This window comes from Brienomyrus brachyistius, chromosome 15 (genome assembly GCF_023856365.1).
Source record: "Brienomyrus brachyistius isolate T26 chromosome 15, BBRACH_0.4, whole genome shotgun sequence".
NCBI classification, from domain to species: Eukaryota; Metazoa; Chordata; class Actinopteri; order Osteoglossiformes; family Mormyridae; genus Brienomyrus; species Brienomyrus brachyistius.
In genome coordinates, this window is record NC_064547.1 from 11,771,939 (window position 1) to 11,789,960 (window position 18,022).

The 18,022-nt window shown below is 40.9% G+C and overlaps 1 protein-coding gene across 2 annotated transcripts in view; it reads left to right on the forward strand.

Annotated features, from left to right (window-relative positions):
- Positions 1-949: 949 nt before the first annotated feature.
- LOC125708896 (tumor protein 63-like) overlaps positions 950-18,022 on the forward strand; it is a 60,173-nt gene continuing 43,100 nt past the window's right edge. For both annotated transcript variants that reach the window (XM_048976811.1, XM_048976812.1), the window contains exons 1-2: positions 950-1,106; positions 17,395-17,538. In XM_048976811.1, coding sequence (XP_048832768.1) covers positions 1,000-1,106; positions 17,395-17,538 — 251 coding nt within the window. In that variant the 5' untranslated portion in view covers positions 950-999. The remainder of the gene's footprint in view (positions 1,107-17,394; positions 17,539-18,022) is intronic.

Genomic DNA, 18,022 nt, shown 5'->3' on the forward strand with positions numbered 1-18,022 from the left:
ATTTTTTATCATCCCCCCTTCTCTGACCCTTGCTTTATTTTAAGACCTCTGATTCATCTGTCATTCATTTCAGAAAGCCACAAAGCAGCTCTAGCTTTGCAGCTCACACTGTTCGGGTTAGAGAGAAAGAATTCCTTGCATAGTGTGCGTGCATGCAGCATATGTGACCAAAAATCAGGGTCTTTACTAATGCACAGTTACTTGTTCTGCTTGCTGGCCAGTGGCCCACTGTAATCAGCCTCATTACACCTATCAGCAGAAGGTAACAGACCTCTCCTTGTATTTCCCCATGATTTTATCATATTTTGCCAGCATTGCAATTAGCATATTTTGAGTTTGCCTGACAACTCAAATTAGTTGATTTGAGCAAATATATGGAATGGCTGACGATAATGCACTGAACTGGAATCCCAAAAAGTGCACATGCAATGGAGGTATGATACTGTAACAAACACCTTTCTGGCTGTGTCACTGGGTCCGTTTTTGCGTTTTCTGCGTTCTGTAATGAAATCCCTTGTATAAAACTGACAATTTAAACATGAAAATCAACAGATTTTTGAAGGTGTGGGGTTAGCGTTCGTTCTCAATAAAGAGTCCCAGAGACACCATCAAGAGCTGAGCACAAAATGCAGAATGATGCACAGCACAAATGACCTAGAGTGAGCTCTTCTGGAGAGTCCCAGGAGGGGAGGGTAATTTGTTGGAATGAAGGTACTGTTGCTTAATATCTACAACCTAGCAACCCAGAAAGCTGGATACCCTGGTCAGCTGCACTGTAGGATTGGTCAGACAGCTGGCATGAGCTCCGCCTATTTACTTGGCCGGGGAAGAAAAAATAATAAAAATCAAAATATCCTCAGCACTTCACCCACTCCTGTGCACTTGACCTCACAGCACTTTAATCTCTAATTGTCTTTGTTTTTATTTATTTATTTTATTTAATCATTTTAATTTGTGTCTGAACAAATATATATTATATATCTAATTATACATCAATACATGTACTGTTATCTGTTAATCTGGAAGATCTCAGAGCACAGATTGCCTTGCAGCATGGATTCTCCATATGCAGCCTTACAGTACTGTCCAGAGCACGCCTTTCAGCGGTAAGTTAATGTTTCTTTGTATAAAGTAAGCTCTGTAATCTTTTAGGAATGGAAACCATCCACGAGTGATCATAACCCTTTGATGCAGACTTTAGTGCATTTCACTGAAGACTAGTGGCTCTGTTCACTTTGAGGTTAACGGACAGGTGAACAGGAAATGTTTCACTGTATACCTGTTGTTTTTTCTCAGTAAAACCCACAGGGAATGACTCATATATGTGCAGTACCACACAGAAGGTTACTCTCGTTAACTAATGATGGTGAAACAGCATTTCTTCTGTCAAACAATCTTAGGCAACCTGGTGATTTTAGAGAGTGTGTCTGTGTAAATACGGGGTGGCTTTATCTATGGTTACAGCTGTTATGAGTGCATGATATTTATAGTTGTGCCATACTAATAGTAACAATGCAAGTATACAAAGGCCTCTGGTTTAAAGTAGCAGGCAGATCATCAAAATGCTGGGCTACTTCTTTTCCCTAACATATACTGGGCGTTTGGCCTTTCAATCCAGCAGATAACATGTACTAATGTGTCATCGTTTATTTCTAAAAATACATTTTCATAAGTGAAATTCTTCATATTCATTTACATATTAACATTAAGTAATATATGTATATAATACCCCGCGACCCAGTAGGATAAGCGGTTTGGAAAATGGATGGATGGATGGATGGGATGTATATAATATATACTTTTATAATAGCAATAATTATATAAATCCATCCACCCTTCTAAATGAATATCCGGCACAGGAGTGGGGGCCTGAGGCCCATTCACTGTTACATAGTAAATAAAACATTCTCAACATACCCCTATAACTATGACCTAACTGATGTTGTATTGTGTATTTTCTCATTTAACATGTAACCCTTAAATAAATCACAGTCGAAATGCCAGACTGCTACAGTTTTTATTACTGATGCTGCCATTACTCTTGAGTGGTTGATTGGATATCTTTTACTTATTTAGTTTTACTTTTGTGTTTAACTATTAATGGGTTTAGTTTTGCTGTAGTCCTCAATTTTTGGCCACCCTTTCCAATTTTATGTCAATATTATCTTAAATTATAAAAATGTTGTCTATCATGATTACGTGTTAAAATCGCCTAAATACTGGGACTTATAGAAAGCAGAAAAAACAACATGCCGATGCAGCATTTATGCTGAGTTGAAGGAATGTTATTTTATATGTGCAGCACCTGTGCAGAAATGTCATTAGGACAGTGATCTGTGGCTCATGAAATGTGTGTGTGTGTGGGTGTGTGTACGTGCTGGTGTTTTTGTTGCTTAACTTGTTTTAATTATTTTTCATGTTCCTTTTAAAAAAAGCAGAGGCCTTATGTGAAAAATTACTAACTAAGGTAATAGATTAACCAGGCAACTATTCAAAACTCAGCTTTCAATTAATTTACAAAAAAAATAGCCAAATACCATGCCTTTTATCTACCGAAATAGAAAAGGCCAATATTCCTGGGGATCACCTGCCTACCAATACTAGTCATTACTAAAAAGGACATAAATTCTTCACACCAATTTCACAACCCAATAAAAAACCTAAACCACACATGAATGACAAAAAAGTGATATCTTTGTATATGTATTGTCTACGGTTTCCGTATGCCAGGCAACCTGTTTGTTTTTTGTCCACCTTTAAATGCTCCTTACCTTTAAATGCGCCGACAATTCAACTCAAATTCTGTAATGTGAAATCTGAATTATTTATGAAATGTTTAGTACAGTAAGCTAATGGTTACACATTACGAGGATTTAACTTATATTTAACATGTTGGAACTGCATAACTTGTGTTTTTCAAGTACAAAACTTTTGTACATACAAGGTGTATAAATAAACCGCAATGAAAACATATTATCATTAATTTATTTAAACAATTATGATACTATAAACTTGATTTCATGAACAAAAATAACAAAAAAGGTGGAACTTAAAAAATGCACATGTTCCTCCAGAATACCGATTTCTGTTATAATAGCACCAAAAAAAGTGTTCTGACTTTTACTTACTGGTTAAAATTCAAATATGATTTGGAAGATAATTTTTTATCAGAGCTTTATCAGAGATTAAATTAAAAGGGAAATCAACAACTGTCCATAGGGCATATGGCTTTATAATTTTGGTATCATTCCAATTAATGGGTACGTGACACTTGAACCATTGGGGCTTCAGGGTTCCATAGAAAAAGTCCCCTGTAAAGTATAAAAATATTTCCAATGTTCTGATGTCAGCTATGTTAGAAAACACATGGGTTTATCCTTGAATAGAGGTTCTTCGTTATTTTGTGAAATGTTTGGTGAGTTTAGCTAGACACAGTCATGTGCATTTTATTGTGTATGAAGAATAAAAAAAGGGATTGATGATGAACGTGTGTGGGATATGTCACTCTCTTTGTCTACTTGGAAGAAATAGAAGAACAAGGCACAACACTAATTGATGTTGAAGAAAGCTCCAGATTGCCATGCTGTATGGTCCGATTGCATTTTCATACAAAGAAAGTAAAAAATCGAGCTTGAGACAACAGCCTGTTTCATGGTGACCTCTAGCTATACTCTGAGAGTAGTCTGTCTTCAATTGGACACTGCACAGTTTTGCTCTGAGGCGAACAAAATAACTTTATAGGACCCTTCGAAATTTCTCTGTGAACCTATAATTGATGAGGCACCAACCCCATTTCCTTATTGAATTTAATTCATTGGCATCATTCAAATTCTCAGGTGTGCCAAAAACAGAATTCTGGAGGTGAATACTCTACGTACATTTCATTCCCCAAGGTTTGGTGGTACAATATAAAAAGTAAAATACAAGCATTACCCAAAAATCTGCTCATCCTATTTTATTCTTTTCCACACGAGCAGGGGAATGATGCTTGCCAGACCGGAAGGCTATTCTGTACAGTATGCCACATGCGCCTCCTGTAAATGCAGGACTCCAGCCCCATGTCCCATTTCCTCACTGAACAGGCGTCTTCCCTTCCCAGAGTGGTGATGTCATTATTGTAGGCTGTCAGTAAACCCATCTAGTCTCTAGCAATGGATGTGAACTATTGCTCCAGTATATGAGCTGAATTAGCTGCCATTCAGCACCTGCTGGGAGTCTATGTAATTCTTTCGTTCTCATTGAGATAATTTGCTTTCAACGTTAGCAAAAGAAAATTAATAGGAGTTAATTGGAAACTACACCTTACAACATAAAAAGGCACGACTTGCAACAGGTGAGGGAAAAGGGGTGGTAGAGGTAGTCCAGCACAGACAAACAGCCATCCGATCCTGCAGCCACGGGGGCGCTGGTCACAGACCCGCCTGTTCACGCTGGAGGCATGAAGCGCCGAAGGCGTGGGATGGGGGGAGGGTGCGGTGAGTCCTTGGGATTGGGGGAGAGGAATGCAAGAGAGTCTCACTGCCTTGTTCTTCCGGGGCAGTTGTTAGTTCAGCAGCGGCCTTGGCCGAGGCCAATGCTGGACCTTGCGACCTCCTTTGACAACTCCCTCATCCATCCTCCGGTTTCTGCTCACAACCTTGAGGTGACCATGGACGATCGTTTGTCCTTTTCCTCACATATTGCCAGTCTTTCTCGCTCTTGTCGGTTTCTCCTCTTTAATATCAGGAGGATACGTCCATTTCTTTCCACTGAGGCTACCCAGATACTTGTCCAGTCCCTCGTCATCTCACGCCTTGACTACTGCAACTCGCTTCTAGCGGGTTTACCACTGAGCGCCATCCGTCCCCTCCAACTGATTCAGAATGCAGCTGCTCGTCTTGTTTTCAACCTTCCCAAGTTCTCCCACACCACTCCTTTGCGGCGCTCTCTCCACTGGCTTCCTGTAACTGCCCTCATCAGATTCAAAATACTGATGCTTGCATACAAAGCCAAAAATGGTCTGACACCATCCTACCTAAAAGACCTCATCACACCTCGATCTCTCCGATCCTCCAGCACTGCTCGACTGGTCCCACCTCCCCTCAAGGCACAAGGAAGACGCACATCTCGGCTCTTCTCTGTCCTGGCACCTAGTTGGTGCAATGAACTCCCCCTAGGTGTCCAAAAAGCTGAATGTCTTCAAGTGACAACTTAAAACATTCCTTTTTCAGAAATATCTGAATTAGTACTTCTAGCATCTTACCCTGAGCTCTTTTCCTTATTTAAAAAAAAAAAATAAAAATCCCATCAGAGTATTCAGATAGATGGTATTCATAGCCTGGGTCTTTATTGAGCTAGTATCCGAAGAATTCATTGTAGAGTCTTAAAGCACTTATGTAAGTCACTCTGGCTAAGGGCGTCTGCCAAATGCTGTAAATGTAAATGTAATGTAAATGATTGGGGGTAGCCAAAACCAGATAGGATAGGGTTGTTTGGGTTTCCGGGCGAGAAGCTGTAATTTCCAGCTCCCTTAATGTCCACGCTGGTCTCCGCCATCCAGTAACCTTTGCAAAGCCGTGAGCTTCTCCGTGATGTTATCCAATTTGCGATCAATAGTCACAGTCTGAGCGCTAACAGATCTACCCACTCCATCAATCATTCCGGCCAGCCTAGTGAGGTTTTGAGCGGCTGTCACCGTTTTCTTCAGTCTTCGATAAACCAGGGTAATGCCTAATCCAATCAGCATAAGACCTGTTATTCATGGTTCCGAATAGGTAGATATCTTCATTGTCCTCCACGGAAAGAGCTGCCAGGCACACAACCCTGCACTTCTGCCATCTGTTCATCGTGCAGCCAGCTGCGTACGTTCCTGCAGGACAGTCAGGTTCCCTCGAACCTAGGCTTCTCGTCGAGAAGATGGCGTCAATTGCGTTGAGCGACCAGTTGATCAAATCCATGATTTTACTTAGTTTGAAGAGCAGGGCTGAGAGAGTCTCTCAAAGTATAAGACAGTAGACTAGACGAGACGAGAGGAGCAAAGCAGGGAAGATAAGGGGAGGGAGAGGGAGAGAAGTGCATCCGCCTCCACTGAGAGCCAAAGAAGCTAATTCATTCCAAAGGTGTTCTATTGGGTTGAGGTCAGGGCTCTTTGCAGGCTGTCAAGTTTCTCCACACCAGACTCACTCATCCAAATCCTTATGGACCTTGCTTTGTGCACTGGTATGCAGTCATGTTGGACCAGGAAGGGGCCATCCCCAAACTATTCCAATGAAGTTGGAAGCATGAAATTGTCCAAAATGGCTTAAAATGCTGCATCATTAAGAGTTCTTTTCATTGGAATCAAGGGGTCAAGCCCAACCCCTGAAAAACACCCCCACACCATAATCCCCCCTCCACCATACTTTACATTTGGCACCATGCAGTCAGGCAAGTATCATTCTCCTGGCAACAGCCAAACCCAGACTCGTCCATCGGATTGCCAGACAGAGAAGTGTGATTCGTCACTCCATAAAACACGTCTCCATTGCTTTACAGTCCAGTGGCGACGTGCTTTACACCACTGCATGTAATGCTTTGCATTGCATTTGGTGATGTAAGGTTTGGATGCAGCTGCTTGGCCAGGGAAACCCATTGTACCAAGATCTCTACGCATTGTTCTTGAGCTAATCTGAAGGCCACATGAAGTTCGGAGGTCATAGCTATTGACTCTACCGACAGTTGGCGACTTCTATACACTGTGCGTCTCAGCATGCGTTGTCCTCGCTCTGTGATTTTACGTAGCCTACCACTTTGTAGCTGAGTTGCCATGGTTCCCAATTGCTTCCACTTTGTTATAATACCACTAACAGTTGACCATGGTATATTTAGTAGTGAGGAAATTTAACAAATGTATTTACTGCACAGGTGGCATCCTATCACCTACCACACTTGAATTCACTGAGCGACCCATTCTTTTGCAAATGTTTGTAGAACAGTCTGCTTGCCTAGGTGCTTGATTTTATACACCTGTGGCTATGGAAGTGATTGGAACACCTGAATTCAATGATTTTGAGGGGTGTCCCAGTACTTTTGGTAATATAGTTTAAATAACGTTAAAACTCATCAAATGAGCGTCACACAAAAACTGTTTGTTTTGAAACCAAATTTAAGATGGTCAAAGTTAAAACCAAACCAGTATGGGCTGGTTCCATTTTCAGCGTAATAAGGAATATGTAAATAAGAATTGTGGTTTGTCATCCACAATGTCATCCAGAATGTCAACATGGGGTGTTTTGGAAAGAACATGTACTTTTACAGTCAGGTAACACAGGCTAGAAACACATTAAATAACCACCTGAAGAACAAGGCAAGGGCTGGAACATATATACAGAGAATGAGGTATTAAACAAGGTACAGTTGTGGACCATTATCAATTACGCACACTAGGCTCCAGGAAGCTACAGGGAATAGGTGAGGGTCATTTAATAAGTACTATGAACTCAACACTAGGAGATCCTAGGAACACAGCTGATACAGGACATAACTACAAAATCAGACACAGGCAGGGATAACCAGGAACAAAGATAAAAAACAAGCAACATAACTGAAATACTTAAACACAAGAACATAATTAACATAGGGCAAAAGATAAAAAAATGTCCAATGACTACGATGGCTAGGAAGTTCTTAGCCACATGTTCAGCTCATTCAGTCATGTGCGACCCAGGGAGCAAGTGTGAGGGGTGCTGAACCTGGGAAACACAGAGAGAAGAATGGGTTGGTCAGCGACACCTGCTGGCCAAAGGGGGAAACAATGGACAGAACGGGACAAAGCAGGGACCAATCCTTGTGTATGTATTTCATTTATCCATGGACACAAGCAATTGGAGATGGTGCTATCCTACATGAATGATATTCCACCTGACCAGGAGAGGACAGCAGGGTGTACAGTACATACCCAGATATAATTTTGTAGAGCTGGGTTAACAAACCCTGATTGCCATATAGTTTAAACTGTGTCCAGGCAAAATGAAATCAAAGGCATCGAGGAGAACAATCTTTTGCATGCATAACATGGCGTTGCTTTATTCATTCCATGTTACACCACAACAGTGAGTGTAGAATGTTTTTGTTCCAGCAGACTCACATACACAGTGGAAATAAATGTATGCTTATTTGCAGTTTTTCCTCTTAAATTGCAGGTCATCTGCACATCTTTAAAATCTCAACGCAACGTGTCATATACAGCTCTGGAAAAAATTGAGACCACTCCATATTTTAAAAAAAAAATCTACATTTTTAAAATCCTGTTTATCCTGGTTCTGCTGACTCAAGGCTACACGGCAGGTTGCTTCCGGGCAAGGGGAAACAGAAGACATTGGGAACAACCAAAAACCAGCCAAGTAGAGCGTGGAAGTGAGTTTGTAATGGCAGAGATGACCGTCAACTTATCTGACAGTGTCTCATGAATCGGAAGATGAGATTCAAGTGATCTTCAAAAGGAATGGGAAACATTAAGTGCAGGTGCAAAGTGCACAGCTAGGACAGTTCATACCAGGCTCCTAGAAGCAGGGCTAAAGGTCCATAAAGCAGGGAGGAAGGCCTCCATCAATGAGAAGCAGGGAAAAGCCAGGGAAAAGCTGCAGTAAATTTTACACAGATGCACAACCGTGAAGTGAGAAATGAGTGGAACAAAAAAATGTGCTGTGGTCTCTTAAATTTGCTATATACATAATTTCAGGAAGCACATACCTTGGGTCTTTAGTGACCTGGCATATCAAATTTCACACAGAGGATTATTACTGTCGCACACTGTGCTTACACTTCATATAGCAGAGGGGTAGAAAAAACACAGTGATGACACTCCTATAGGGACCCATTGTAAAAAATAGGAGAAATGTTTACCCTTATTACCCCCACTCCCACTCCTTTTGTCATAAGGTATGAATGGAACATTACATAGTGGTAGTTTTTGCAATGTTTGCCCAATTTAACTTGTTTTGTGGATATAGAATGACAATGGATTTTCATCATGGGACACTTTTGAGAGGTGAGTACTTTCTATATAAGTGAACCCGGAAGGCATATTTTGCCTGGCAGCCTTATGAAACATTATACAATATTATTATTAGTGCATTATTTTGATGGGAAAATGGTTCAGAATAGTTTGAAAGTTTAACATTACTATGTTAATTTTTCAAATGAGTTTTTTTCCCTTAAAAATCAAGGAATTAAGTTTTAGCATGCTGCATGCAAAAATAGCAACTTTTGACAGATATCGTATGTAGTTGAACCATTAAAAATGCTTGTACAAAGAAAACCAATGAGTTGTTCATTTTAAGGGACCTGTCTTAGAATACTTGATTAGTAAAATAATCGATAGCTGCAGCCCTAATACACACACACACAAACACTAAAAACAGTTTCTGAACAAATTGAACCTTTTATACCTTTTTAAACTTCTCTCCCATGTTTCACCTCACCCTGTGAATTTGGAGTTTCTGACAAGTCTAGATATTTGGCATCTGGCAGACATCTGCAACACAGTGGCAACTCCATCGGGTCACATCTTTGAACAGTTCACACATAGCGATCGAGTGCTGGTGTGCCAGCACCGATCAAACACTGATTTGCCTCCGGTTTTGTCGCCGATCTCCAAAAACTGTCAGCGAGCAGAAAATCGAGGCTAAAATCGTGTAGTATGACCTCAGCATTAAGTCAACAGCCTGCACTTACACCTGCTCAGAGCAGGTTAGGCGTCCAGAGTAAATTGCCATGACAACGTGATCTGCATAAAAGTGAGCCATGATTTGTAATACACAAAACTCGAAAGTAAGCCTCAAGAAACCTCTTTAAGTTAGTAAACTTGTTCCGTAGTACACTTCTCAGCTGAACAGCAACAAACAGTTTTAAATTTGTTACTAGGCGTGGATGGTATTATGGTAACATGAGATATTGCAGTATTTTGAAATACTGGTGACAAAATTAGCCAGGCCCCACCCCTGCTGAGCAGGGGTATTGGAAATACGAAGATTATAGTTCTGTATCGGATAAACATTTTATGAAAATGATAAATTTTTTTTGTTCTGTTGTTTTGTGACACTATATCCTAAGCAGTGTTAGTCTTATTTAAAATAATGAAGTCTTTGTTATTCTTTGTCCTGGACGGCTGGAGCCCTGTGTAGCTTAGCTCTTTCCCTGTTCCACCACAAATGATTCAGCTCAAGAGCTGTGTGGTAATTAGCACAAGGAGTTGAATCAGGTGTGTTAAATGAGGGGAAACCCAAAAATGTGCAGGGCTCCGGCACTCCAGGACGGGAATTTGACACCCCTGGTCTGGACGGTATGACAAATTAGATATTCGGGTACCTCCACAGCTCCTCATAACTACAACAACTATTCTTCTTCTGCTCTGTCTTTGTTAACCTCTGTTCCATGAAACTCAGTACTACCATCTACTGGAAATACCCAGTCAATTTCCTTCCACATGCGCAGTTGATGTGAACAAAAATCTGCTTGACACCACTGATGAAATTTACTGTGCAAGGACCCTACACAGGTTATGATATTGTTTTTGTTTTATGAATTCTGCAATGATGACAAATATTGCCAAAGTTTATTAATATAAACATTTTAAGCTGGCTACACTGATAAACATCGGTTCTTCTGAACATAACTCAAACAAGGTTTCACTCCACTATATCGGCAAACACTCTTTTTTTTCCCTCAGTTTATGACATTGCTCTCAAAATAGGGGGATATTTATAAATAAAAAAAAACTACTAAAATCTAAAACCTATTTGGCAAATGGCTCAAAAATCAGAAGCCTGGCAAATATTAATAGAACATTTAATGACTGAAAAGAGCCTTATTTTAAGGTATTAGCCTTCAACAAAATAACACAAATATTGCAAATTTTAACAGTGTTTTAAAATTAAATGAACCTGTATCAACTATGTGATGCTGATTGGTATGATTTTAGCTGTGAATTCTGGGATTCTGTGTAACATCACTACCAAAGCTTTGGCACTGTTTACAACCCGGAAGGAGTACTGTTGGTTTCTTTAGAAAACTTTAATAAAGCCCTAATTTTAACGCACAATAAAAATATAATGATATACACAGTAGTCCTATAGCTCGTTTTGCAAAATATCAGTATACCATATAAATTTGATATAAGCTACCACCCAGCCCTAAATAAATGTTGTTATTGGATTCTCCTCAATAACACTCCTTCCCTTACCAACAAGCGGGGCCAGTGTCTCAATAACTTATTCACCACTTCACTTGCCCCTTGCCTCTCAGCCTAATCCGGAAGATGCCCTCTGGACACAAACTCCCGCAATAGCCTCAGGGCCACGTCTTGACTTTGAAGCATCTTCCACTTTGCGGGGTCCCACCCTCAGCTTGGTTCCAGTTCCACCTGTATACTTCTCTGCTGGGCTTGAACTGTAGTAAGGGAAGAGGTCATTTCATTGCTACACTAGGCCTCCGAGTCCCTCACATCTGCATTCTCATTCTCCTTCCCGGGCCTATACGTCAGGTCAAAAGTATAATTTTCTAGCTGTGCCAACCAACATTGTTCTGTTTCCCCAAGTCTGGGGAATACCCCACAAAGCCCAGGAAAGACCTCACCTCCCGCACTGTCTTTGGGGGTTGCCACTCTGTCACAGCCCTGGTTTTTTCAGGATCTGGATGCCAACCTCATCCACCACATGCCTCAGGAACTGGACCTGGTGCTGAAACAGCTTACACTTCTGTGGCTTCAATTTTAGCCCATAGCTACCAAGCCGGCTCAACACCTTCTCCAGATGTTCCTTGAGAGTGGCAGAAAATATTATAACATCATAAAGGTACGCCAACAGTTTATCTGTTCCCAGGTCCCCCAAACATCACTGCATGAGTCGCTGGAATGTTGCTGGGGCATTACACAAACCAAAGGCCATTTTGTCAAACTCGAATAAACCCATAGGGGTAGCAAACTCAGTCTTCTCCCAGTCACCTGGATCCATCGCCACTTGCCAATAGCCACTAGTCAGATCCAAATTTGAGAAGTATTTTGTTTGCTTAAGGTTTGTAAGGGCCTCCTCGATTTGGGGCAGGGTGTATGCATCCTTATGAGTAATTGCATTGAGCTTTCTATAATCAACACAAAAGCGCAATGCACCATCTTTCTTGTGGATCAGAACCACAGGTGCTGCCCATGGGCTATTACTCTCTCGAATCACGCCTGCGGACAACATGTCTTGTAACAGCTGATTCATTTCCTGGTACAGAGTAGGGGAGGCTGCATTCCCTGTGGAGATAGTGTGACATACTATATCCGTACTACAAAGTCAGCATGTGTGGGTCAAGACATTGACATATTGTAAGGGGACCTGGTCAAACGTTATGAGTTCTCCATGGCGGATCAAACGCTTCAGGTTCTGTCTACATCCTGCAGTCCCATCACAAACTGGTCCCTCAACACTTAATCTGTATTCCCCATCATGACTGGGTCCCACTGTTGTAACCGTTGATGTAATTCCCACAACCGCAAGGCAAAGGCTCTCCCAGTCTCACCAGCTCTCTGCTTACAGGCATGCGATCCCCATAGAGCTCATCCAGGTATGCAAATATCTTTTCACAGGTATTCCTTAAAGGCTCCTCCAACACTACCACCTTCCTCCTAGCATCACCATCTAAAGGCTCCACTATGAATTCATTTTGCTGCTGCAAATCCCAAGACTCATTCCTCAACATTGCCTTAATTCTATTCCTCCATTCCGCATAAGAAACGTCTGAACTTCTACCTCCAAATCTAGGCACCCAAGGCGACCCAATAAAAAAGGTGACATTGCTGCTACAGTACATTATTCCCTGAGTAAATGCCCTGAGCAGCTCCCAGAGGTGGTTGACCAGAGGCTTCCATCTTAGGTGTGGTGTATGTGTACTTCAATTACCCAGCACGAACCAGTGCTATCCTGCCGACTACGCCAGAAAAAGGAGAAGTGTCATAGTCACATACATGACGAATGTCACATGTAAGGAGGACACTTTGCCCCCAATAATCCTTACCTGCCTCGACTACTCCACCTGCGGTAAAAAAAGGGCACCAGGACCCCCCCCCCCCCCCCCCCCCCCCCCAAATTCGGTTCTGACTAGTTGTCCTGGTATGACATTTACATTTACAGTATTTGGCATAAGTGCTTTGAGACTCTGCGATGAATTTTTCTGATACTAGCTGAATAAGGCTATGGATACCATCTATCTGAATACTCTGTTGAGAAAGTGAAATTTATTTATTTTTTTTTATACACACAAGGAAAAGAGCTGAGTAAGAATACAGAAGTACTACTTCAGGTATTTCTGAAAAAGGAATGTTTTCAGTATGACACAGTCCACACTCCCCAAACACATGGAGGCTTGTATTTTACCAGTTTATTATACAAACAATAAAAACATACAAATTCACTGCCAGCTAGCAGATGACAAAAAGTGTAACTATCCCAATAAAAGAATCCCTTCGCAGTCCACTATTAAGTCGATGCCACCAGGCAATGTCCATGAGGCAGTTGTTCCCCCAATGGCCCATTTGTCCGTCCCAGGCCTATGATGGTGACACCAGAACAAGGCAGGCAAACAAGGACTCTGCTAGCAGTACAAGAGATAGAGTATAAAAACCAGGGTTTTGCAGCACAATACTCATTTACCCTTTTAAAACCACCTTATAGAGGTTTGACATGGCAAAAACCACACTTTACACACCTCCCACCTCACTGTAATAATTATAATAATTATTATAATAATAATAATAATAACACAGAAACACATCAAACCATCCGTGCATCAACAAGCACGGTGCCGAGGTATCTACTAAAAGGAGAGCCCGCGTCCTAATCGCTGCCACCCATAACTGAGTGACCCCAGATCGGGCGCCGACTCAACGTAACAATCTGCTAAGGACAAAGGTACTTTCACTTAGCTCAACACGAGAGTGCCTAGTTGCCAAGGCAATTAATCAATCCCCAACAATCCGGGCTCCCACAACAAAGTACAAACGAAAAAGTAAAGATTCGACCCTCAATACTCGAACTCCTGATCCCCGTATGACAGAAGTCAGATTTTTTTTAGCAATTAAAAGATTACTGTGGTTGTACTCCAGTCAGTTAGAAAATGAGGATTTCTGCAAAGCCTCATGACACAGCAAAATTCAGCTGAATTGTTAACTTTCTTTGCTTTAATTTATATTTTCATGTGTCACATACATGAGGGTCTAGGGGTCGGTAACACACTTTCACTGACTGGGGCATGGTCACACATTTCATTCAATATCATAAATTTAATTCATGACAAATAAATTATTTCTTATATAATTGATTTGGCATTAAACTCATCTTAATCTTAGTGTACTTTGTAAATATGTCAGATTTAAGCGAAGTTTGTAATCTGATATCAAAGTATAGACATTGCAAAATGCAGTTTGGAACACTTGCAGAAACATTATAAAAGTACATAGTAAGCAATGCTGGCAGTTTGTTTTGATGCAGATATCTGATCACCAAAGTCTTGGCTACATGAAGATGACTAAATGATGTAGTTGCAACATTCAGTTGGATAAATAAATAAGAAAAACCTCATGTCACTATTTTTTGGCTCCTTTCATTGAATATGTAGCAACTTTCATGTTGGGCACCCCCCCCCCCCCCCCTTTTATGGTGCTGATGGGGATGTATGTGGGTCGCGTTTCACCGATGCACTGTTCATATAATTACCATGCAAATGCAGTTCGAATACACACTGATGCAGCTATTTAGATTGCAAATAGTGATCTTCAGGTGAAAGTGGTACTATACACCCCCGATGCAGGTAAAACAAAGAAACAAGGTTTACATTTTTGCCGATTTAACCTTATTTTTAAAACTTTAATACTTCCAAGAATGGATGTTTTAGAAAAAAAGACAAATTACGAATTTAGTCTGTGTTTTTTCATGTTTCTACATAAAGATATAAACTGTAATAGACACGAAAAATGCACTGCATCATTGACGATGCACTCAACCCCAGAGATAACTCTCTGGGTAGCCACTGACAAATTTAGCCACTGACATTTTTTCCTCCTCGTCTTTTCTTACTGTTTTAGTACTGTATTCTTACTGGTTTTGCATTTCACTATTGGTAGCATGAGGGCCCATCTGGACCCCACGCTTGCATGACCTAAATCCAATAGAACACATCTGGAACATTATGTTTCGGTGCTTCTGACACCGCCAAATTGCAGCTGACACTGTCCAGGAGTTCACTGATGACCTGGTCCAGATCTGGGAGGAGATCCCCCAGGACACCATCCGTTGTCTCAGTAGGAGCATGCCCCGACAAGCATGTGGTCATACAAACTACTGAGTATGATTTTGAGTTGCTGCAATGAAATTTCAATTCAGCCCTCAGTAGGTTGATCATTTTCATTTCCATAAAATGATGCGGCATCCTTTCCTTCCTAACACCTTACCCAGGTGATATCCAATGGGTGGCCATATATGCAGGGTTGCCATAAAGGAAGGGAGGAATATAGGACCATTGCAAGGGCCCCTGAGTGACAAAGGCCCTGAAAGATTTGGAACATTTGGAGCAAAATATCATAAACGTATTGGACAGACATTGAATTACACGGTAAAAATATGACGAATATGTTACTCCATCCATCCATCCATCCATCCATTTTCCAAACCGCTTATCCTACTGGGTCGCAGGGGGTCCAGAGCCTATCCCGGAAGCAATAGGCACGAGGCAGGGAACAACCCAGGATGGGGGGCCAGCCCATTGCAGGGTGAATATGTTACTCACTATTTAAAAAATATAATAAATATTTTACTTTGTTATCTTTTTTTGCACAAAGAAGCAAATCATAAATCCTGTGTTTCCCCTCTTTGTTGTAGCTGGAATGATTCAGTCCTGCCATCCCCTCATGACTCCCTGGTTAGCCAATAACAGCTGGCCAGCCTATATTTGAATAAGTCAGTGTGAATTCCAGGGCATGCGTAAAGTGCCAAAATTAAAATATGGTTATTAGAAAAACATTTAAAGCTTCAAAAACTTGAAAGAGAAGAGAGTGACAATTGCTGTTTTCCTCCGTAAAAGGTCCATTTATACACATTAGTGTTTGTCCATGCTCATTTTCCATGTGATGCAAATGCATCGTTTTTTTTTTTTAAATATAATTCTATAGCTAATGTTAATGGCAGTGAAAATAGCAATAATAATAATATATTAAAATGTTCATGCTGATTAATCATTACTTCTTCATTAAAAATTTGTTACAATTTATTTCTTGAACTTGGGGAAACTTGACCATCGTGAAGTTAATGCAATTCACGCAATAGGTCAGTTCTGCCCTAATATTTCGGTATATGCTCTGCTAGATATATTCTGCCATGCCAATTGGTAATTTCTTCAATGGGACCCACCTCCCATGGTGACATTTAGGCAGAGGGCCCAGAATTAAAAGCTGTGCCCCTGGGTATATGTCTCACTTCAGACCAGGGAGGATGAGCAGTCTCGACCTAAAGGTACCTGTCTGTACTATATTTACTTAATGGTGTATTGTCAGTACTGGTAACTGTCCTGGCCACAGGCTGTACAGATCATCAGCCTTCGCTGTTTTATTGAACTTGTTATTCAGTGCAGGAAGTCGCTTGTTGCTGTAGGCTTTACTTATGCTACTAAAAATGAAGCAGCAAAATGTGCTCAGGTGAGCCCCTTGTTTCAGCACAAAGCAAGTCTGCAGTGCTGTGCCTTTAAACAACCTCCATCGGACTTTGGAGTACTTTTCATAACAGAAGAATCCCTTTGTTATGTTTCATCATAATTTGGACTGGTTATTAAGAGTGTTAAAGTACTTCTTTACTATTGAGCACAAGCTTTAGATGGATTTAGGTCTGGACATTGAGGTCTGTGTTGCACTGCACAGTGGCTTGTCTAGGATTTGCTGTGCTCCATTAGAGTTGTTTGGGTTTGGGGGGGGGGGGGGGGGGGGGGGGTTCTGACATCTCTGTGCTAAGAATTCAGGGGAATTTCCGCTGCCTTGAGTGCCAGTTTCTATTTTCGGGTTTTTGCTTTTAAACATACCAGGAACTGCAAACTGAAGGAGTGTGATCATTTATACCAAAGGGGAATTCCACTGTGTGCTGGCTGCAGTGAGCAACGCTGCACTGGGAACAATGGGCTGATGGATCAGTTACGGCCTTATCTCTTTTTTCAGTATGCTGGGCTAAATGTCAGTTTCATTTTTTTTTTTACAAAGAATTTGTCTTAAAATGGCTACACATATTTTTTAATCATTTGCTTGTTTAACATATTTAAATTAGGAGTGTCCCTTGGTTTACATGGAGAGTGAGCTGAAGCTTGCAGTCACATTTCCAGAGCTGTCTAACCAGGCAATTCACATGTGCCTCTTTGCAGGCTGAGAGACCCTTCTGCTCGCCTGTCCTGGACAGAGAGCTCATTCCTCGCCACCATGTCACAGTCACAATCATCACAGCCATCAACAGTGAGTGACATCGTCAGCCAGGATGTCTTTAACCAGCTCCTGGAAATGCTGGACCAGTGAGTATAATGCCTACTGGGGAAAAAGATGACATACATGTCTCCATACATGAGAGTAATACTTGGCCTAGACTGGATCGTTGATTAGCTTATTTTCATTTAGTCAGGATAATTTGTACGTGTTTTATGTTTACTGTAATATACCTAATTCCATACATATTACACCAATATTTTTCTAACAGATTTACTGCTTTACATGATTGAAAATTATGGTTGTTTCTCATATGAATAGTGTGGTTGTTACCAGTCTATCTCACTTTTAAATAATATTTATTCTGAACAATTTATTATTTTCTTCACATGGTCTTCTTTCCCATTAATAGACATTGTTATAGATGTTAACAGCAATTTCCACTGGCAGAAGCTGAAAGGTGGCAATCTTGCATATGCATTTTGTTATACAGTGATTCCTTCATTTGCAAGCATAATTTGTTGCGGAAACGTGCTTGTAATCCAAAGCACTCGTATATCAAAGAGAATTTTC